Source organism: Carcharhinus amblyrhynchos, chromosome 5, assembly GCF_965287045.1.
Source record: "Carcharhinus amblyrhynchos chromosome 5, sCarAmb.v2.hapA, whole genome shotgun sequence".
NCBI lineage: Eukaryota > Metazoa > Chordata > Chondrichthyes > Carcharhiniformes > Carcharhinidae > Carcharhinus > Carcharhinus amblyrhynchos.
Genome location: NC_137328.1, coordinates 128,479,760 through 128,503,989, shown reverse-complemented (window position 1 = coordinate 128,503,989; position 24,230 = coordinate 128,479,760). Strand labels below are relative to the sequence as shown.

The following is a 24,230-nucleotide window of genomic DNA, read 5'->3' as shown; positions in this document are numbered from 1 at the left end:
TTGTACAGCTTCAACAAGAGGTCCCAGCTCCTGTATTCAATGTTCTGACTAATGAAATCAAGCATGCTGAATGCCTTCTTCACCACCCTGTCCAACTGTGACTTCACTTTCAAGGAGCTATGAACATGTACCCCTAGATCTCTTTGTTCTGTAACTCTCCCCAACACCCTACTATTAACTGAGCAAGTCGAGGAAATGGCAAAGCAGGTTATGGATAGGTATGGAGGTCACAGGATAGTTATCATGTGTGAGTTTAATTTTCCAAAAATTGATTGTAATCTTTATAGGTCAAATAGTTTGGATGGGACACTTTTTGTACAGTGTATGAAGAAGGGTTTCCTGACACAATATGTGGACACGCTTGGTATTGGGTAATAGAACATAAAACATTATAGCACAAACAGGCCCTCTGGCCCACAAGTTGCACCAATCACATCTATACTTACCAAGCCACAGAAATATCTGTAACTCCCAATCCTATTAGATCCCATATACTCATCCAGAAGTCTTCTAAAAGACCCCAGCGAGTTCACCTCTACCACCACTGACGACAGCCGATTCCACTCACTCACCACTCTCTGAGTGAATAGAACGCAGAAAACCACAGCACAAACAGGCCCTTCGGCCCACAAGTTGCGCTGATCATATCCATACCTACTAGGCCTACCTATAACCCTCAATCCCATTAAATCCCATGTACTCATTCAAAAGACTCTTAAAAGACCCCAACCAGTTCACCTCTACCACCACTGATGGCAGCTGATTCCACTCACCCACCACCCTCTCAGCGAAAAACTTACCCCTGACATCTCCTCTATACCTACTCCCGAGCACCTGAAACCTGTGGCCTCTCGTTACGATCATTTCAGCCCTGGGAAATAGCCTCTGAGAATCCTTTCAACACCTTATAAACCTCTATCAGGTCACCTCTCATCCTTCGTCTCTCCAGGGAGAAAAAATCTAGCTCCTTCAACCTATCCTCGTAAGGAATGCCATCCAATCCAGGCAACATCCTTGTAAATCTCCTCTGCACCCTTTCAATAGCTTCCACATCATTCTTGTAATGAGGCGACCAGAACTACGCATAGTACTCCAAGTGAGGTCTGAACTGAGCCAAGTGTTAGATTTGTTTGTGGGAGAGCACATTTTGAAGATAGTGACCACAATTCGGTATCCTTCGTTATTGCAATAGAGGGGAATAGGGTCACAAAGCAGGGCAAGGTTTATAATTGGGGCAGGGTAATTATGATGCAATTAGGCAAGAATTAGCGAGCATAACATCAGGCAGTGGTTGGGGTGTGAAATGCATTGCCTGCTGTGATAGTGGAATCTGACACTTTAGGAACTTTCAAGCAGTTACTGGATAGGCACATGGAACACACAAGAATGATAAGAGTGGGATAGCTTGGTCTTGGGTTCAGACATATCTCGGCACAAGGGCCATAAGGCTATACTGTGCTATACTGTTCAATGTTCAAACATGCCGAATGTCTTCTTCACCACTCTGTCTACCTGTAACTCATTTTCAAGGAGCAATGAACCTGTACCCCTAGATCTCTTTGCTCTGTAACTCTCAACAACGCCCTGCCATTAATTAAGTCCTCTCCTGGTTCAATCTACCAAGATGCATCACCAACCATTCATCTAAATTAAACTCCATCTGCCATTCGTCAGCCCACTGGCCCAATTGATCAAGATCCCGTTTCAATCCTGCATAACCTTCTTCAATCTTGGTGTCATCTGCAAACTTACTAACCATGCCTCCTAAATCCTCATCCAAATCATTAATATAAATGACAAATAACAATGGACCCAGCACCAATCCATGAGGCCCCCAGTTTGAAAAACAGTTTATATGGATTCCAGCAAAGCCTTCAACAAGGTCCCACAAAGGAGACTTGTAAAGAAGGTACATGGACATGGGATACAGGGGAAGTTGATAAAATGAATTCAGAATTCGCTCAGTTACAGGATGATGCGGAGATGCCATCTTTGGACTGGTGTTGAGTGACTTTTTATTCGGTTATAGGAGACAGAGGGTGATGACAGAAGGCTGCTTTAGTAGCTGGAAGCCACTGCCCACAGTGATCCGTGTTGGGCCCCCTAATATTTGTCACTTATATTAATGACTAGATGACTATATTGAGGGTAGAATTAGTAAGTTTGCGAATGACACAGAGATTGCAAGGGTGGTTAACAGTGAGGTTACAAGAAAATATAGAAGGAATGGTTAAATGGGTAGATAAGTGACAGATGGAATTTGACATCGAAAAGTGAGAGGTGACATACTTTGGAAGTACTCAATGATTGGTGTGACACTAGTAAGTTTGGTGGGCAGCATGGTGGTACAATGGTTAGCACTGCCGCCTCACAGTTCAAGACTCAGGTTCCGTTCTCAGCTTGGGTTGCTGTCTGTGCACAGTCTGCACATTCTCCCTGTGTCTGCATGGGCTTCCTCCCAGTCTGAAAGACATGCTGGTTAGGTGCATTGGCTAAATTCTCTGTGTACCTGAACAGGCGCCAGATAAGGGGATGGGGTAAAATTGTTAGAATCAAACGGAGGAGAAATTTCTTCACCCAGAGGGTGGTGAATGTATGGAATTCACTATCACAGTAAGCAGTTGACGCCAAAACTAAAATGGGTGGCACAGTGGCTAGCATTGCTGCCTTACAGCACGAGGCATCCAGATTCAATTCCCATCGTGGGTCAATGTTTGCACAAGAGTCTGCACGCTTTCCCCGCGTCTGTGGGGGTTTCCTCCAGGCACTCCATTTTCCTCCCACAGTTCGAAAGCTGCGCTGGTTAGATACATTGGTCACGCTAAATCTCCCCCAGTGTCTCTGAACAGGCACTGGAGTGTGACGACTACAGGATTTTCACAGTAACTTCATTGCATGTTTATGTAAGCCCACTTGTGACACTAATAAATAAACTGTAAATGACAAATGTCTGGGTTCATTTGTAAATGACAAATGTTCTATGTTCTTCAATGGGTGGGTGATAGGGGAGATGGGTAGGATTAGCAAGTTTGCAGATAACACAAAAATTGGACGGGTGATTAATTGTGAGGCAGAGTATCTTGTGCTACAAGATATAGACAGAATGGTCAAATGGGCAGATAAGTGCCAGGTGAAATATGAATCTGAAAAGTGCTCAAGTGGTAGGACACCAGGAAGTTCTGTGGAATAAAGTGACTTTGGCTTGTTTGTTCACAGGTCTCTGAAGGCATGTTACTGGGTGGTGAAAAAGGCACACGGCACACTTGCCTTTATCAATCGAGCATAGATTACAAAAACAGGGAAGTCATGTTGTAGTTATATAGAACTTTCGTGAGGCCACAGCCACAGCTAGAGTACTGTGTGCTGTTCTGGTCACCACATTATCCTAAAACGGGGGGGAAATCAGACAGATGCTATTGTCCACATTTGTACCTATGATGTAGGCAGAAAGAGTAGCAAGGTCCTGCAATCACAATTTAGGGGGTTAAGTAGAAGATTAAAAAGGAGGACCTCTAGGGTAGTAATCTCACGATTACTCTCCGTGCCACCTGTTAGTGGGGCTAGGAACAGGGAGATAGTGCAGCTGAAAACGTGTATGGTGTAGAAGGGAAGCTTTCAGATTTGCAGATCATTGGGATGTCTTCCAGGGAAAGTGGCGCCTATACAAAGAGGACAAGTTACTCCTGAACTGGAGGGGCACAAATATCCAGGGAGTTTCAGAATGTAGTGCAGGTGGATTTAAACTAATATGGCCGCCGGGAGTGGGGGGGGGTGGTGGTGGTGGTGGTGGTGGTGGGTGGGTGGAAATCAGAACAGAAAGTCAGCAAGTCCACAGACTGGAGATGAGCATGAGATCAAAGCCAGGCTAGCTAAAAGGAAGGGCAAGCTGGGGGGAGTTGAACTCAGTAGGCCAGAGGTCTGGCATGCATCTGCTTCAATGCGAGCATAACAGGCAAGACAGATGAACTTAGAGCCTTGATTCTTGGTCAGAACTGGAATGGAATAACGGAGACTTGCTTAAGAGGGATGGGACTGGCAGCTAAACATTCCGGAATACAAGTGTTTCAGGCGAGACAGAAGGGAAGGTAAAGAGGTGGGGAAGTTGCAATACTGGTTATAGAACGTATGACAGCTGTAAAGAGGGAGGACACCTCGGAAGAATCATGGAACAAGACATTGTGGGTCGAGCTCAGAAACAGGAAGGGGGCAGTCCAAAAGACATAAGAGCAGAATTAGGCCACTCAATCCATCGAGTCTGCTCTGCCATTCAATCATGGCTGTTATTTTTCTCATTCCCATAACCCCTGATCAACTTATTAATTAAGAAACTATTTCTGTCTTAAAGCCACTCAATGACCTGGCCTCCACAGCCTTCGACAGCAATGAGTTCCATCGATTCACCACTTTCTGGCTAAAGAAATTCCTCCTCATCAGTGTTTTAAAGGATCATCCCTTTCACCTGAGATTGTGCCCTCTGGTTCTAGTTTTTCCTACTAGTGGAAACATCCTCTCCACATCCACTCTATCTAGGCCTTGCAGTATCCTGCAAGTTTCAATAAGAACGCCCCTCATTTTTCTAAACTCCAATGAGTACAGACCCAGAGTTCTCATATAACAAGCTCTTCATTCCAGAGATTATTCTTGTGAACCTCCTGTGGACCCTTTCCAAGGCCAGCACATCCTTCCTGAGGTACAGGGCCCAAAACTGCTCACAATACTCCAAATGGTACATCCCTGCTCTTGTATTCTAGCCCTCTCAACATGAAAGCTAACATTTGCCTTCCTAACTGCTGACTGAACCTATACATTAACCTTAAGAGAATCTTGAACAAGGACTCCCAAGTCTCTTTGTGCTTCTGACTTCCTAAGCATTTCCCCATTTTGGAAAATAGTCTATGCCTCCATTCCTCTTTCCAAAGTGCAGAACCTCACACTTTTCCACATTGTATTCCAACTGCCACTTCTTTGCCCACTCTCCTAACCTGTCCAAGTCCTTCTGCAGCCCCCCTGCTTCCTCAATACTACCTGCCCCTCTACATACCTTTGTATCATCTGCAAACTTAGCAAGTGCCTTCAGTTCCTTTTTCCAAATCGTTAATGTACATTGTGAGAAGTTGTGGCTCTAGCACCAACACTTGAGGCGCACCACTAGTCACTGGCTACTATCCTGAAAAAGACCCCTTTATCTCCACACTCTGCCTTCTATCAGTCAGCTAATCTTCCTCCATGCCAGGATCTTACCCTTAACATATGGGCTCTTAACTTATTTAACACTACAATGGGGGTGTACTATAGGACTAGGGGGCATAGCCTCAAGATAAAGGGGGGGTGGTTTAGAACAGAGTTGAGGAGGAACTTCTTCACTCAAAGGGTGGTGAATCTCTGGAATTCTCTGCCCGTTGAAGTGGTGGAGGCTGCCTCGTTAAATATATTTAAGACGCGGGTTGATGGGTTTTTGATGAGAGAGGGGATTAAGGGTTATGGGGAGAGGGCGGGAATGTGGAACTGAGCCACGGCAGATCAGCCATGATCTTATTGAATGGCAGGGCAGGCTCGAAGGGCTAGTTGGCCTACTCCTGCTCCTATTTCTTATGTTCTTATGTTCTTAGGCCGCCCAACAGCCCACAGGAAGTTGAAGAACGGATATGTAAGCAAATTTTGGACAGATGTAGTAATAATAGGGCTGTTGTAGTGGAAGACTTTAATTTTCCTCATCTCAACTGGAAATCCCTTGGAGCAAGGGGGGTTCGGATAGTGAGGAATTTGTTAAGTGTGTCCAGGAAGGTTTTTGGAACAATATGTAGAAAGTCTGATTAGAGAGGGGGCTATACTGGACCTGGTACTAGGGAATAAGCACGGCCAGGTCATCAAAGTTACAATGGGGGAACATGAGGTGAACAGTGACCACAATTCCGTAAGCTTTCAGATACTCATGGAAAAGGACAAGCGTTGTCCTAGGGTTAAGGTGCTAAATTGGGGGAAGGCTAACTACAACCAGATTAGGCAGGATTTGGAGGCTGTTGTTTAGGAGAGACTATTTGAAGGTAAATGCATAATTGGCATGTGGGAGTCTTTTAAGGAGCAGTTGATTGGAGTGCAGGACAGGCATGTGCCTGTGCCTGTGAAAAGGAAGGACAGGAAAGGCAGGATTTGGGGACCATGGATGACCAAGGAAATTGTGAGGCTAATCAAAAAAGAAAGAGGATGCAGACCTGAGGTCCAGGCAACTAAAAAAAAAGAAGCACTTGAGGAATACAGGGAAAACAGAAAAGAACTCAAACAATTAGGAGGGCAAAAAGAAGTCACAAAATGTCCTTGGCAGACAGGATTAAGGAAGACTCCCAAGGCATTTTATACATATATTAGGAACAAAAGGGTAGCTAGAGAAAGAGTTGGACAACTTTAGGGGGGAAAAAAAGAGGAAAATTATGCGCAGAAACAAAGGAAGTGGTCTTATGGTCTAAACGGCTGAGAACCTTAATGATTTTTTTGCATCAGTACAAAGGAGAGAACATGTTGATTGGCTGTGTCTTAGAGGGATATCTAAGCCCTTTAGAACAAGTCACCATTACGAGGGAAGAATTGTTAGGTGTATTAAATAGCATCAAAAAAGACAAATCCCCAGGGCTAGATGGCATTTATCCCAGATTCCTGAGGGAAACAAGAATGAAATTGCCGGGCCTCTAACAGAAATCTTTGTTTCCTCATTACCCACAGGATAGCCATTTATGTCCTGTTATTTAAGAAGGGTAGCAAGGATAAACTGGGCAATTATAGCCCAGTGAGCTTAACGTCATGGATATTGAAATTGTTGGAGAAGATTCTTACAGATAGGATTTATACACATTTGCAATGGTCTTGTATGAGGGAGGTCACATCTAACTAATTTAATTGAGTTTTTTTGAGGAAGTGACAAAAATGATGGACAAGAGAACGGCCGTGGATGTTGTTTACATAGACTTTAGTAAAGCATTTGATGAGGTCCCTTGTCACAGGCTCATGCAAATGATTAAATCACAGGGTCGAGGTGGACTAGCTAGATGGATTCAGAACTGGCTTAGCCATAGAAGACAGAGGGTAGCTTTGAAAGGGTGTTTTTCTGAATGGAGGTCTGTACCTAGTGGTGATCAGTGCTCCTTCCACTCACATTATCAGCCACTTCAGGTCTTGAACAGCAGGTTAGGTGTAAGGATTTGCATTCTAATCAGTAATCTCTAAACTGTCTGTGCTTTATATGCTCTGTCTGAGGCCAGAACTCTCCATTCACCTGATGAAGGGGCTAACCCGAAAGCTTGCGAGTATATTATCAAATAAATAGGTTGGGCTAAAACCTGGTGTTGTCAGACTTTTTACTGTGTTTACACCAGTCCAATGCCGGCATACCCACATCATGCCTAGTGGTGTTCCACAGGGATCAGTGCTGGGCAGGGGAATGGCACCAATTCATAATAATTATTTGGAGAGTTGGTGCAGATATGATGGATCAAATGGCCTCCTCCTGCACCATAATATTTCAGACATATTATTTTGGTCGACAGTAGATACACAGTTATTAGAAGGGAATATCAAAGGGAAACATAGGAAAGGGAAAGGGAGGAGAAAATGGATGACAGATATAATGGACTGGATTCAGCTGACTTGTGCAAAATATGCAAGGGCAACATGGAACTGATTTTGTTTCACAGGGTTTAACTTTCTGGGAAGGTGATGAAACCAACAAACTAATCACAACAAGATGCGTTGAATGCACCCTTGTTCTATACATTGGCATCTAATCAACTCTGCCTCGCCTGGCTGAGGGACAGGCAGGCTGCGTATGCACAATAATACCAGGGATGATCCTTTGAAGCTCCGTAAACAGAGGCTTTTTCCAAAATTAAACATGAGTTACCGTCATCTAACTCAATGATCTATTTCAACCCTAAAAGAATTTGTATTAACTTGTGATGCTTCCCCGTGCAATGCTGTCACATTTCTGGAAAGACAGGATGGAGAGGGCAACCGCATTTGCCTCCTTGGAGTTCTGTCTGGTGCCCAGTATTGACTCTCTTATCACGGACTTGCTGAAGCAATGTGACCTGTGCCAGGGAAATCAAAACCTCCCACCCTCAGCCTCTCTACACCAATTGCAGTGGCTTGGCAGGCCATGGGTGCATGTGCATGTCAACTTTTTGGACCTCTTTATAGGTTCCATGTTTTTAATCATGACAAACACACATTTGCCAAGTGGTTGGAGGTGCATTGCATGGGTTTGAGCGGCTTCTCAGGCTAGGCTCTAGAAATTATGACAAAGCTGCAGTATTCAGAATACCAGAAGTCCTGGTTTCCAATAATAGCACTAGTGGTAATTTCCAGACCTTCACATGTGCCAATGGTATCCGACACTTTAGTTCAGCACCTCATCACCAGTCATCAAATGGACTGGCAGAAAGAGTGGCTCAAACTGTCAAAAATGGCATGTATCCATGCAGACTAAACTAGCATGAACTTTGTTCAATTATAGTTCCACACCACACGCAACCACAGGTGTTGCTCCAGCGGAGCTGTTAATGGGATGATGGCTTTGTGTCAGATTGAGCCCGCTATTCTCAAACCTGACAGTCCCACCAAGAAAACCAACAAAAACTACCATTCTGCAAAGAGAAAGACTTTTGCAAATTGTGATCTCATTCATGCGAGGAACTTTGGGGATGGTTCTGGGTGGGCCCCTGGGGTCACTAAAGAGAAAATAAGACCAAAGATCAAAGTTCAGGGCAAAACATTAATGAAGCACTTGGACCATCTCAGAACCAGGAAGTTCCTGCAAGAGCATGCTTCACCACCAGCTATAGAGAAAAAACATAGAACATAACAGCTCAGTACAGGCCCTTCGGCCCTCGATGTTGCACTGACTAGCGGAACCAATCTAATGACCCTCTAACCTAAACTATTCCAATGTTATCCATATGCTTATCCACTGACCATTTGAACGTCCTTGAAGTTGGCGAGTCCACAACTGCTGCAGGCAGGGCATTCCACGACCTTACTACCCTCTGAGTAAATAACCTACCTCTGACATACAAAGAACAAAGAACAACCCAGCACGGGAAACAGGCCCTTCGGCCCAACGAGCCTGCGCCGCCGCATCACCCTACACCTATTCTAACCTGCGTGTCTACGAATGGAACCCCTAACTTAGCCAGATTCAGGGGAGAATAGTGCCAATTTGGTAAAACCAATCAGCCTAAGAGCACATCTTTGGGGTGTGGGAGGAAACCGGAGCGCCTGGAGGAAACACACGCAACCACAGGGAGAATGCACAAACTCCCACAGACACAGGCCCAAATCCATGTATCTGCACAGCTAGCAGTGTGAGTCACCGAGCTGTTGTGGCACCCGTCTACTGGTCCAGGATCAAGCACACACACCGACACGAAGTACTAGGCCACTCCCGGAACCTCCAAGAGCAGCCCTATAATTATCCACCCCTTAATTTAAAGCTATGTCCCCTCGTGTTAGCCATCACCATCCAAGGAAAAAGGCTCTCACTATCTACCCTATCTAACCCTCTGGTCATCTTGTATGCCAATGCCAGCCATCAGCTCAAAGCTTACTCCAAGTTGGCCCCTCCAGATAGTGAGGGTAAGGGCTCAGCGATGGAGGCTGCAGAGTGGGCTGAAGCAGAACCAGAAGAACCCTGCAATGGTCCCTGTGGAAATGGCGGTCTCCTGCTCAGTTTACATACCTGACCCTGCCATAGCATAGACAGACTCCAACTGAGTGCGGGGAGGGGGAGGGAGAGGGAGAGGGAGAGACAGATCATTAATAAATCTGTAAAATGTGTTTTGAGAGGGTCCCTAGAGCAGTACGTAACTAGCCCGACTAGGGAAGGGGCTATAGAACATAGAACACTACAGCACAAACAGGCCCTTCGGCCCACGAGTTGCGCCGATCACATCAACACCTACCAATCTATAGACCTATCTATAACCCCCAATCCCATTAAACCCCATATACTCATCCAGAAGTCTTTTAAAAGACCCCAGCGAGTTCGCCTCCACCACCACTGACGGCAGCCGATTCCATTCACTCACCACCCTCTGAGTGAAAAACTTACCCCTAACATCACTTCTGTACTTTCCTCCCCGCACCTTAAATCTGTGTCCTCTCGTAGCGACCATTTCAACCCGGGGAAATAGCCTCTGAGAATCCACCCTATCTATTCCTCTCAACATTTTATAAACCTCTATCAGGTCGCCTCTCAACCTTCGTCTCTCCAGGGAAAAGAGACCCAGCTCCCTCAACCTAACTTCATAAGGCATGCCTCCCAGTCCAGGCAACATCCTTGTAAATCTCCTCTGTACCCTTTCAATAGCTTCTACGTCTTTCCTATAGTGAGGCGACCAGAACTGCGCACAGTACTCCAAATGAGGCCTGACAAGGGTCTTATAAAGTTCCAGCATTACCTCCCGACTCCTAAACTCAATCCCTCGATTAATGAAGGCCAGTACACCATACGCCTTCTTGACCACCTCTTCCACCTGCGAGGCCGATTTAAGAGTCCTGTGGACCTGGACCCCAAGATCCTTCTGCTCTTCAACACTACTAAGACTCCTGCCCTTGATAGTGTACTCATTCATCCCGTTGGTTCTGCCAAAATGGACGACTACGCATTTATCCGCGTTGAAGTCCATCTGCCACTTCTCCGCCCAGTCCTGCATCCTATTTATGTCCTGCTGCAACTTTTGACATCCTGGATTTAGTGGCTATACTGGATTTAGTGGCTATACTGGATTTAGTGGCTATACTGGATTTAGTGGCTATACTGGATTTAGTGGCTATACTGGATTTAGTGGCTATACTGGATTTAGTGGCTATACTGGATTTAGTGGCTATACTGGATTTAGTGATGGGTAATGAGCCAGGGCAGGTGGTTGAGGTAGGCGAACATGTGGCTAACAGTGACCACAAGTCCGTCTACTTTAGGATAAAAATGGAAAGGGATGAGTGCTGTCCGAAGGGGAGGGTGCTGAACTGGGGAAAGGCGCACTATAGCCGGATTAGGAGGGAGCTGAAGGACACTGATTGGGAGGGTCTGTTAGCTGGCAAGTCCACGGCTGGCAAGTGGGAGGCTTTTAAGGGCAAACTGAAAATGTTGCAGGAAAGGCATGTGCCGGTTAAGCGGAAGGATGGGAAAGGTAGGATTAGAGAGCCATGGATTACAGGGGGTATCGAAGACTTGGTCAGGAAGAAGAGGGAGGCATATGTTAGGTCAAAACAACTGGGTACGGAGGGTGCACTGGAGGAATATAGAGAGAGTAGGAGGGAGCTAAAAAGGGGAGTTAGAAGGGCGAAGAGGGCATGAAATGGCTTTGGCTGATAGGATTAAAGGAAAATCCAAAGGCATTTTACCCCTATATTAGGAGCAAGAGAGTGGTTAGAGGGAAAATTGGTCCTCTTAGGGGTAAAGGAGGGGAGTTATGTATTGAGTCGGAGGGAATGGGGGAGATCCTGAATGAATACTTTGCGTCGGTATTCACGAAGAAGAGGGGTTCGGTGTCGTGCAGTGTCTTGGAGGGAGCTGTAGATCAGTGGCAGGAAATATCCATTACGAGGGAGGAAGTGCTAAGGCTTTTAGGTAGCGTAAAGGCGGATAAAGCTCCGGGGCCTGATGGTATTTATCCCAGGCTGCTTAGGGAGGTGAAAGATGAAATTGCTGGGCCTCTGGTACAAATCTTTATCTCTTCTTTGGACACAGGTGAGGTCCCAGAAGACTGGAGGGTAGCTAATGTTGTACCGTTGTTTAAAAAAGGTAGTAGGGATAACCCTGGAAATTATAGACCAGTGAGTTTGACATCGGTGGTAGGAAAATTATTGGAAAAAACTCTTAGGGGTAGGATGTATGAGCATTTGGAGCGTTGCGATCTGATTAGGGATACGCAACATGGCTTTGTTAGGGGGAGGTCTTGCCTTACGAATCTGGTAGAATTCTTTGAGGAGGTGACAAAAACGGTTGACGATGGACGAGCCGTTGATGTCATCTATATGGATTTCAGTAAGGCGTTTGACAAAGTCCCTCATGGTAGGCTGGTAGAAAAGGTTAAGGCACATGGGATACAAGGGCAGGTAGCTAGGTGGATTGAGAACTGGCTGGGCAATAGGAGACAGAGGGTAGTTGTCAAGGGGACCTTTTCGGGCTGGAGGCCAGTGACCAGTGGTGTGCCGCAGGGTTCAGTACTGGGACCTCTCCTCTTTGTAGTATACATAAACAACTTGGAAGAGAGCGTACGTGGTGTGATCAGCAAGTTTGCAGATGACACCAAGATGGCAGGATTGGCAGACACCGAGGTGGAATGTCAGGTGATACAGCAGGATATAGATAGGTTGGTACATTGGGCAGATAGGTGGCAGACGGAATTTAATCCTGACAAATGTGAGGTGATGCATTCTGGAAGGAATAATGCAGGGAGGAACTACGTGATAAAAGGTAGACCGATTAGGAGTATAGAAATACAGAGGGACCTGGGAGTGCAGGTTCACAAGTCTATGAAGGTTGCAACACAAGTAGAGAAGGTTGTGAGGAAAGCTTATGGAATACTAGCCTTTATAGGAAGGGGTATAGAGCATAGGAGCTGCCGTCTAATGCTTCAGTTGTACATAATGTTGGTTAGACCGCATTTGGAGTACTGCGTCCAGTTCTGGTCACTTTACTACCGGAAGGACATGGAGACTCTGGAGAGGGTGCAGAGGAGGTTTACCAGGATGTTGCCTGGCATGGAAGGACTGAGTTACGAGGAAAGGTTGGAGAAACTGGGACTTTTCTCCTTGGAAAGATGGAGATTAAGGGGAGACATGATAGAGGTATATAAAATACTGAAGGGCTGCTCCCTAGATTGGGGACAATTACGAGAGGTCATGATCTAAGGGTGAGGGGGGAGAAGTATAATTTGGATATGAGAGGAAGGTTCTTCACGCAGAGGGTCGTGGGGGTATGGAACGCGCTACCGAGTAGGGTGGTGGAGGCAGGCACGTTGGACTTGTTTAAGGTTTACTTAGATAGACACATGAGCGAAACAAGGATGGAGGGTTATAGTAGGGGGTATTAAATAGGGTCAGAGCCTCGGGAGACACCGGAAATGCAGACTTACATGTTAACGTTTTTGTCTTTTTATTCCGCAGGTGGCAGTCCACCTTGTTGTCAAACAAGGGGCATGCACACGGTGGGTCGTGCGTGGGCTGCTCTTGGCGGTTCCGGGAGTGGCCTAGTACTTTGTGTCGGTGTGTGTGCTTGATCCTGGACCAGTAGACGGGCGCCGCAACAGCTCAGTGACTAGCACTGCTAGCTGTGCAGATACATGGATTTGGGCCTGTGTCTGTGGGAGTTTGCACATTCTCCCCGTGGTTGCGTGGGTTTCCTCCGGGCGCTCCAGTTTCCTCCCACACCCCAAAGATGTGCTCTTAGGCTGATTGGTATACCAAATTGACACTATTCTCCCCTGAATCTGGCTAAGTTAGGGGTTCCACTCGCATACACGCAGGGCAGGGTAGGTGTAGGAGGATGCGGCAGCGCGGGCTCGTTGGGCCGAAGGACCTGTTTCCCATGCTGGGTTGTTCTTTGTTCTATCTCCCCAGGGGCTTTGTGAAGTACAAGCTGCCTTACTGAGCGAACAGAGGTTTGCCCAGTTGGAAATGGTCAACAGGAGTTTTTAAACCTTTACTCTACCCAGACCATTATAGTAGTCCCGAGGTGACTGCAAGCCATAGGCATGGTCCTTTACTTTGGCGCACAATAAAGCGTGCTGATGACAGGAAACTGACACTTGGCTGAATTACTACAGAAGGTAATGGAGAAGTTCAGACATCCTCAGGAAACCATCATAATGGTTCAACACTTCCGTAACAGCATGATCACAGGAGTCCTAGATGGTATTGAGTCTTCAGACTCATTCCCAGTCTAATGAAGCTAAACAAGGTCACATGTTCACACCATCCTCCTCAGCATGTTTTATACCACCTTCAACAACGATGATCCTCGCACCATTAAGTGTTTGAACTAAATTAAGAAAACTGGTTTCCAATGGCTGTATTGCCAATAACCAAAGCACAGAAACCTAAGGCAATTAGAAGAACTAAAGCTGACAGGAGTAGAACTTCTTTTAAACAATGAGTTGCGATGTGTTATCTAATCGGGCAGTGGATACGAGTTCAACATAGCTTTCAAAGGGGAAACTGAACAACAGTTGGAGGGATAAAAAAAAAATCACAGAAACTTGGAAAAGCAGGAGCTAGGCCTTGGGTATTATACAACATTGTGTGTGTTTTTGGGGTGAAGGTTGGGGAGATGACAACCCTACAGAAAATATATTTAAACCCACAGTAAAGCACTGAACTAAAGGAAATATTCTGCCAGGTTTTCCCATATGCTGTACCATTTTTCTGCCACTGGAGGGTGTTCCTATAAAGCTGAATGATATGATTCACCAGGATCCCAAATGTATCCATTCAGACACACGACCAAGGAAACAAACTACAAGTTATACATGAAACTTGAAAAGCTCTCGTATCAACTCTGCAATGATAAAAAGTAAGATTCGTACCTTTACTTGACTTGGTGGGCAATCTGCTCTTAGATTTGCTGGAACTCCGTGATGCATTTTTGTCTTCAGTGTCCTTGATAAATTTCTGCACTTCATCAAAGGGCAACTTATGAAGAACCACAACAGGTTTGATCACTTTCTTCAGATCCTCTACCAGATCCATTTTTTCCACTTTTAATTTGACTTCATTTTTATCCATTGACTTCCTCAATTCCTTCTGCTCGTTGCAAACGTTACCATCCTTATCCCGCTTGATTTTTGGAATTACAAAGTTTTTTAGTGCATTGGACCTTCCACCCCCCAGCAGGTAGCTGGGAAATTTTTCTTTATCAGAAAGAGGGTTGGGAGCCTCTATTTTCACTTTGCTCCCCTCCGATCTTCGGTCGTCTCTTTCTTTATTGCTCAGTGATCCTGATGGAATGTCTGATCTTCTACTCTGCTTCAATGCATTTCGATCTTTCACTTCAGGTTTAATTTTCCCAGGCTCTCTGTTATCTTGTTTGACTCTGGGACTTTCTGATCGCAACCGTTGTTCTTCTGGTGAACGCCGCTCACTTCGGTCACCACGATCTCCTTTGTCACCTGAATCAGAACGCACTTTCTTTTCCACCTTCACAGGTTTTGAACAGTCTGTCTGGTTATTTTTTGGAGTCTCATTGCGAGTAGGTTTAGAATCAGACTCACTTTTGATTAATTTTGGGGTATCTGGTCTTCTGACCTTTGATGGATCCACTTTTCCTCTTTCAGAATCATTTTTCTCATCTGATTTCTGTTTCTGGGTTTCCTGATGCAGATCTCGTTTATCTTTGGGAGCCTCTGAACTCTGTCGTCCTTCGTGGCGTGGCTTTGGTGTTTCTGATCTACTCTCAATTTTCATTTTTGTATGTTCAGTTTTGCCCTCATGTTTGTGTTTAGATGTTTCCAGTCTCTTCTCTGGTGTTAATTTAGCCATATCTCTCCTGTTGTCATACTTTCCCTTCGGTGTGTCTGGTCGGCTCTCACTCTTCTGTTTTGGCGTTTCGGGCCGAGGTTTGATCACATCAGGCCGGCTGTTGTCCTTTTGCCCCTCGTTTTCAGATTTCCTCCTAGGGGCCTCTGGGTGATTTTCTGGTTTAGGTTTTAACACTCCCATTGTATCTTCTTGCCGTGTTAAAGACACATCGGGACTCTGCCGTACCAACTCCACAGACTTCTTTACATTTTCTGAATCTGGAGGAGGGACTGCTTGTCCATCAGTTCTTCCTGCATGCTGTAGATCAATACTGACCAACAATGCAGGTCTATTTGCACCACCTCCACTTGCAGGACCTCCACCTCCTGCAGCGATCTCTTGTGGGAATGAGTCTTGTTTCCGTTTCTTTAAAGGTTTGTCTGAAACAAACATTTGAATGTTACTGTCATATACTTACACAACATAATGCAATATTACAATACAGTGCAATGCAGAGAATGAATTTGCTCCAGGTGTGACCTGACAAGTCACCTCACGTTTGAAGTACTGTGTTCTATTCCAATCGCCATGTTATAAAGAATTAAATTGGTGCTGGAAAAACTATTAGAAAGTGTGATGGGCTCAGTAGTCTTTTATCATTTTACAACTCATCACTCTGGTGGTGAGACAACTTACAATCATAATAGTCTAACCATTAACCAGGCAAATCCAGCCTTTGTTGTAAATATGATTTTGATTCCTACGTAATATCTTTTAGGTAGTAATAATCTAGGAAAGTATCATTTGTATACAAGTATAAAACACAGCATATGGTTGCACAATAAGGCATAAACCTGTAAAATTGTTAATATGTGCATCATTCTTTAAACTAATTCAGTAGGGGGAGGGGTCACACACTGTTGTTAGCAGGATGGGAACACAACATCGTACAGTAAAGCAATCAAATCAGAAGGAGTACAACTGTATTACGTTTCAAGGCAAGGTTGGGTGGCCTCTACTTGAATGCCAGGAGTACTGAAGGCAAAACTGATGAATTAAGGACATGGATTGACACGCATGTGGAATAGCGAATGAATAGACATCACAGAGACATTGTCGACAGAGGGGCAGGATTGGCAACTCAACATTCTGAGATAAATAATCTTCCGGCGACATGGGAGGGGCAAAAGAGGAGGAAACATTCTATTAATAGTGAAGAGTTGGTTTCGGCAGTAAGAAGAGATAATATCTTGGAGGGAGCATCGAGTAAGTCTTTGAGGGTACAGACTAGGAATAAAAAAGGAACAGCCACATTGTTAGATGTTTATTATAGACCCCAGATAGTCAGCGGGATATTGAGGAGCAAATATGTGCACAACTTGGAAGTGTGTAAAAGCAGTAACAATAGGATAATTATAAGGATGTGTGGGTTAGGTTGAATGGCCATGTCAAATTGCTTCAGTGTCAGGACACTAGCAGGGTAAATACATGTGATTATGGGGTTGGGCCTGTGTAGCGGTGCAGGTTCAAATGGTCTCCTACTGCACTGTAGGGATTCTGTAAATTGTATATTAGGTGATTTCAGTTTTCCCAACATTAACCGGAGACCGAGTTTTAAGGGCTTGGATTAAGCGGATTTCTTGGCGTATGGGCCAATAAGAGAGGATTAAGGGAAGGCATAGTGCTGGTTGAGGTGGTGGTGGGGGAGCATTTTATTGATAGTGATCACAACATGGCACAATTTCAGCTTGTTACAGGCAAAGAAATGAACAAGTTGCAAAAAAAGTGTTTTGGATTGGGTTAGAGCAGTTTCTATAAAATAAGGCAGGATCTGGCCACAGTAGACTGGGAAATTGGGTGGTGGGTGGTACTTGCTGTCGGGGAAGGTATTGGAAGCAGATACGATAGCGGATTTTAAGGGGAGTCTTGACAAATACATGAATAGGATGGGAATAGAGGGATATGGTCCCCAGGAGGGTAGGGAATTTTTCATTCAGACGGGCAGCATGATCGGTGCAAGATGCAAGAGGACCGGAAAACAGCTAACGTAGTTCCACTATTTAAGAAATATAAAGATGAGCCAGGGAAACACAAGCCAGTGAGTCTCACATCAATGGTAGGGAAACTGTTGGTAAAAATTCTGAAGGAGCAAATCTATTTCCACTTGGAAAGGCAAGGGCTGATCAGAGATAGTCAGCATGGCTTTTTCCGAGGGAGGTCATGCCTAACAGATTTGATTTTTTTTTAAGTGACCAGGTATATAGATAAAGATAGTGCAGTCAACATAGTCTACATGGATTTCAGCAAAGCCTTTGACAAGCTGCCACATGGGAGACGTGTAAAAATAAAATTTCACATGAGATACAGGGTAATTGGATAAAGTGGATTCAAAATTGGCTCAGTTGTGAGAGATTGAGAGGATGACAAGAAGCCAGTGTCCAGTGGCATACTACAGGAATCTGTGCAGGATCCCCTATTATTTGTAATTTAGATAGGATTAATAAGTTTGTGGGTGACACAAAAATTGGCTGGGTAGTTAAGTGATGTTGAATGCCTTGGACTTCAGGAAGATATAGACAGAATGGTCAAATGGGCAGATGAGTGGCAGATGGAACTTAACCTTGAATAGTGAGAGGTGACACGTTTTGGAAGGAGTAATTTGACAAGGAGGTATTCAATGAATGGCAGAACACCAGGAAGTTCTATGAAACAAAGGGACCTTGGTGTTTTTGTCCACAGATCTCTGAAAATGGAAGCACATGTAGGATGGTGAAAAAGGCACATGGGACATTTGCCTTCGTCCAACGCCAGCACATCCACATTCATCCACTGAGGCATAGATTACAAAAGCAGGCCGTCATATGAAGTTGTATTGAACGTGTAAGGCCACAGCTAGAGCACTGTGTGTAGTTCCGATTGTCATTTATAGGAAGGATGTGATTGCAATGGAGGTGGTGCAGAAGTGATTCATCAAGAAGTTGTCCGAAATGGAACATTTAAGTTATGAAGAGGGGTTCGATAGGCATAGGTTGTTTCCATTGGAGCAGAAGACTGACGGGCGAACCGACCAAGGTGTATAAGATAATGACGGGCATGGACAAAATGGATAGGGAGCAGCTGTACCCCTTAGTTGAAAGGTCAATCAAGAAAGGACACAAGTTCAAGGTGACGGACAGGAAGTTTAGGGCAGATGTGAGAAATAACTTTTTTTACGCGTAGGATGGTAACAGTCTGAGATGCACTGCCTGGGAGGGCGGTAGAGGTGGGTTGCTTCACATCAATTAAAAAGGATGAGCAGTTGGCATGTTATCAGATGCATCATAAAAAGCGTCCTTTCTGAAAATATCACATTTGGTATGGTTCCTCTGTGACCAAAACTGCAAGAAACTACAACAGGTCGTGAACATAGCCCAATCCATCATGCAAACCAGCCTCCCACCTACTGATACAGTCTACACTTTCCGCTGTCTTGGAAAAGCAGCCAGCATAATCAAAGACCTCAGGCAACCCAGACATACTCTCTTCCATCGGGAAAAAGATACAAAAGTCTGAGGTCATATACCAACTGACTCAAGAACAGCTTCTTTCCTGCTGTCAGACTTTTGAATGGATCTACCTCGCATTAAGCTGATCTTTCTCTACATCCTTGTTATACTGTAACATTACAGTTCTGCATCCTCTCCTTTCCTTCTCTATGAATGGTGTGCTTTGTCTGTATAGCGCGTAAGAAACAATACTTTTCATGGTATGCCAATACATGTGACAAGAATAAATCAAATAACATTTGAGGCTATAGGCCAAGTGTTGGTAAATGGATTAAGTAGCTAAGTAGGTTAGTTGTTTCTCATGACAGTGCAGGCTCAGTGGGCTGATGAGCCTCTACTGCACTTTGATTCTGTGCTTCGCTCTCAAAATTAAGATTGCACAATGAGACATCAAGACCAAACACTGCCCAGACTATAGCCTAAAATTAACATGGCTATAACAATCACCTACTTCTTTAAAGTGTCCTGCATGTTCAGGTGTCAGCTCCATGGACTCCATGGCCAAATGAACCACAGCAGTGTCATTCTAGGGCTGGAATTCTCATCACAATGACTGGTGATATGATTTCACAAAGTAGAACAGCCAGCATGTCCAAGTTTCACACTCACACTATGGTCATTGACAAAAGGATTTCAGTAAATCCTTTTATTCTTTATTTTTCATTCTTTATGTATTGTAACTACATATCCAGCCTAAGACCTAAAATCTGTAAAATCACCAAATCTGGCACACATCTGGCCCCAAGCTTCCCCAACATTGGTTCTGGCACCAGTCATCCTTTGGCAGTTTTCAGCAATACTGAAGTGTATTTTTGGTCCGAGTGAAAGCACCCAAGCAAAACATAAGCAATATAGATTTAGTCACTAAATTCATGCAGCCAGTATTTTGAACTGAATATTATGCAAGCTAAGATCAATGACTGGTGTGGGAGTAAAGAGAGGTGATGAACATCAATGTTAAAATAGCTTGACTGAAATATAACATTTCCCAAAGTTTTTTGATATTCATACAGAAACTGTATCCATTGATTAATTGCTCCTGGTTTTGGTCTGATGTAGAGATGCTGGTGTTGGACTGGGGTAAACACAGTAAGAAGTCTCAACACCAGGTTACAGCCCAACCAGTTTATTTGATAAACTATCAAATTACTATCAAATAAACTGGTTGGACTCTAACCTGCTGTTGTAAGACTTCTTACTTTGGTCTGATGGCCAATGTTCAAAAAAGACAGCAGCTAATTTGCACACAGCAAACTTTTATAAACAGCAATGCAATAATTAAATGATCTGTTATTGAACCTGAAACCGCGTGACCCAAAGGTGAGCGTGCTACCTATGAGCTTCTACTGACATGATTAATATAAAGCACCATTCCTGCCTATAGCACCTGACAAATCAGGGACAACATCTGAATTAACTCAAAATTGGAGCAGACTATTCAGCCCCTCAAGCCCACACCACCATTCAATACAATTATTGCAGATCTTCTGCCCCAATTCCACTTTGCCACTCGCTCCCAGTATTTCATGATTGATGGAACATCCAGTACCCCCAGAATAAAGAATTCCAAAGGTTCACAACCTTTTCAGTAAAGGGATTTCGCAATTCAGCCGTAATCAACCCCAAGCCCAGCACTGTGCTTGTGCTCTAGATTTTCCAGCCAGGGCAAACAAGCTGTCAAGACACTTCAGGATCTTGTATGTTGCAATAAGATCACCTCTTACTTTTCTAATCTCCAGAGAATACAGACCCAATTTACTCAGTCTCTCGGCATAGGACAACTCTCTCATCCAAGTGACCACACTTTATCGCACAACAAAATTACCATTATATACGTAATTCATGATCTATCAAGATGTAAAGTAAAACCTCAAACTAACAAACAGACTAACAAACTAACAGTTCTTTAAACAATTCATGAAAAACACATGTTCAGTTTCATCAATATAACTTTTTGATAGGATGGACAGCCACTAAGCTTAAATCTGAATCTCACCTATTTATGTTCTAAGGCATCAACCAGTTGAACTATCAGCATTATTTTGGCTTCATAATGCCAAGTGCAGATTGAGGAAATTCAGAGCAGAGTTTTAGAATATGATCCATTAGCTGTCACTGGACTTTAAATTAGGCCAACTGAAAACCAGAGCTTTGAAGCCAGTGCGAAGAAGAGTTAAGTGACTTTTTTTTAATGTAACTGTCAACTTATATAATGAAAATCATCAATGTGCACATCCACCAGATGTACACACTAGGATTACATTGTTTCAGAGACTAGAAATTCAAATTTCAATAGAATAAAATATTAACATTGCACTGAACGGGGGGGGGGGGATTGGGTTCAAAACAAGCTTCACTGTCTAAATCCAAATAATCATGACTGCACAGCAGAAATGCTCATTCCCTATTAAATCTAAGAATAAAAATGAAACACCAAATATCAGAACGCCCAACCATGGGAACTAGTATTTGCATAAAGGTTTTATTAATTATTTCAAAATATGTCCAGCTTTTGTGCAAATGAAAGCATCAGAATTTAACATTCACTTTGAAGAATGGACAAGAACCAAGAACAAAGCCAACAAACAAGTTTTGAACTGAGTTACAATCGTCTACCTCACCCAACAATGTCATTGGTGTTCTGCATGCATCAAATCCTAGTTACTCGGCACTGTTGCACCATGTCACTAGCTCTATTACCCTTCAGCAAATAGCACAGGTATATGCAGGAATGCATAAAGTAATAGATTCTTTTGTCTCATGTAATGCGCTTGCTGTGTGACTGTACAGAACAGGCCAAGACACTCTTTCCAACAGGGGTTTCAATTATGCCCTTAAACTTTCTGGAAATGCGTAGAAGAACTTCTCAAAATTCGCTCTAGATGCCTATTAAACATGACTCAACAGCAAGCATGCAGTTCTGTACTGACGAGGAATAGGCATTTAGCAATGTTTAGTATAAATTTCAACTGCCTTCATGAAACCGTACAGTTTACTTTGAAACAAAGAAATTCTGCTACTTATGTCTCAAAAAATCCCAGCGATTTAGTAAGCATATTGCATCTCAGAGTTAAATTCAAATTCTGCATTTTTTAATTATTGCTAGTCCAATTTGAAAAGATTGAACATCAGTCTGCCAATGGGGGCTTCCCAATGCAACCAGAACCTGCAGTCACTCAAAAGCAGAAGTAGGACTTCCAAGCAGATGCTTATGTAGCAACAACAACTTCCTTGCCAGGCTTCTCCATAATTGGTTAGTGGAAGTTTGTTGCGAAAGATGAGAAATGGAAGGAGGGCAGAGGAACTTTAAAACTATTTTTCCTTATAAATTTCACAAGATTCTCTTTCACATATCAAAATCTCACCTTTATCCTGTACCTCCTTGGAACATCTCTCTCTCTCCATGGCAGACTCTCGTTCTATCCGTTCAATCTCTGCTAAAGCATCCAATTCTACCTCATCGTATGGTGTCATAGTCTGTTGTTGTGATTGCTGCTGTAGTGGCTGTGACTGTGATGTTTTCACTGTTCCAACTGCATTATTCTGTTGCAAGACAGTGACCTGCTGTGCTTGAAGGAAAGCCTGCTCCTGTTGAGGCACACACTGGGCAGAAACATTCATTGAGCCATGGATATCATTAGGAGTCCCTGGCTGTTTTGCAGTCTGTTCTGGGAACTGCATACTGTTCAATTCTGCCTCATTTTCTGTACTGCTGTCCATGCTTGGGAGCATATCATCCTGCTGATCTCGAACTCGAGTCAGCCTCAAAGTGAGCTTTGTACAGTCCTTAGATGGAGAGCTGACAATGTCATACATAGCAGTCTTATCTGCCTGTTCTTTGTCATCCTTGGTGAGCTTAGCCTTTTTATTTTTCTTCTTGCTTCCCATCCTGTCTGGGGAGTCCAGCAGAATATCAGGTGGGGCATCTCTGGGAGAGGTGTAAGGAGGCGGCGACTGCAAGATCAGAGGCGGCCTGGATGCTGTCAGCACAAAAAAGGTAGAGTTCAAATCTAGTGCATGGACTGCAGGGTACAAAACTTCTAAATAGCATTTTAACTTGTATGAAATATTGTCACTGCACCATCTAATAGCTTTACAAGCATAATTCTGAAAACTCCCAGTGATAAATATTCTGAGATTTAAAAAATGTTCACCCCAGTTACAAATCTCAGCTCAGCTGGCAATCTGAACACCTATCCTATTAAATACCAGTCTCAGCAAGGACAATAACTACAGAAAACAAAATGGGTGAAAAAAGGTTATTCTTCAAAATAACCTTTCAAACAGACATGCAGGGGTTTTGTGCCTGACCAGCTGAACCAAGACAAATCTAAAGATATACCCTGTCAGTGGATGCTCCCTTCCACTATTAATTACAACAACATGAAAAAGAATTCTAAAAAGTAAACGAGAGTTATCTCTGATTAGCTGGCCTGAATAACCCATTTGCAACATCCTCCTCCTTAAAGAAATCTTTACCAAAAATACTGGCAAAATTCACCATTTGAAAGCGGTCCTGTGAAGCAGTAACATGAGTGAAAACAGCAGAAGAGAACACGCAAAGAAAATGATCAAGAAAAGAGAAAGTAGTTGTGACTAATAGATCAAACGTGTGAAGAAATACATTTAATGCTATCCTTTTCAGGAGTGAAGCTAGAATTTCCAAACTGGGGCGAGGATAGGTTTTAATGAAAGCAAGTTGCTGAATCGGGATTAAATTAGATTTCCTTAATGCTATTATGTATACCAAATTATTAAAGTATAGGTGTTGTTCTAGTCGCGGTCCAATCTTGTAAAACTTCTCCCTCAATTCTCAGTTCTGTGAAGCTTAGATATCTAAGTCCAAGGCAAATGTGTATCCTTACACATCAGAACAGTATTAACCAACAGGCATTATATGCATACCAAAGAGTTAGTATAAGGTGCTAAATCAAAGGAAAGTACTTTCAACTGAATGTACTTACCACTAAAAGTAAGGATTTCGCTATGATTTTGTTGAGAGTAAAAAAGGTATCCTTTAGATAGATATAAGCGCCAACAAAACATTTTATTTAGCTCACGAAGATCACTTACAATAAGCTTGCAGCTCTCAGGTCAAACACTTTGTGCTTTCAGCACTAAACTGCACAAGTATAGAATATAGAACAATACAGCGCAGTACAACAGGCCCTTCGGCCC

General features: G+C 43.7%; 1 protein-coding gene across 5 annotated transcripts in view; it reads right to left on the bottom strand.

Annotated features, from left to right (window-relative positions):
- The window catches only part of nipblb (NIPBL cohesin loading factor b), a 600,450-nt gene that overhangs the window by 345,350 nt on the left and 230,870 nt on the right, over positions 1-24,230 (bottom strand). For 4 of the 5 annotated variants that reach the window (XM_080189563.1, XM_080189564.1, XM_080189566.1 and 1 more), the window contains 2 exons: positions 22,418-23,032; positions 14,577-15,947 (listed from right to left, as the gene is read on the bottom strand). In XM_080189563.1, the coding sequence (XP_080045689.1) occupies positions 14,577-15,947; positions 22,418-23,032 (1,986 nt within the window). The remainder of the gene's footprint in view (positions 1-14,576; positions 15,948-22,417; positions 23,033-24,230) is intronic. The other variant, XM_080189568.1, reaches the window with a different exon arrangement.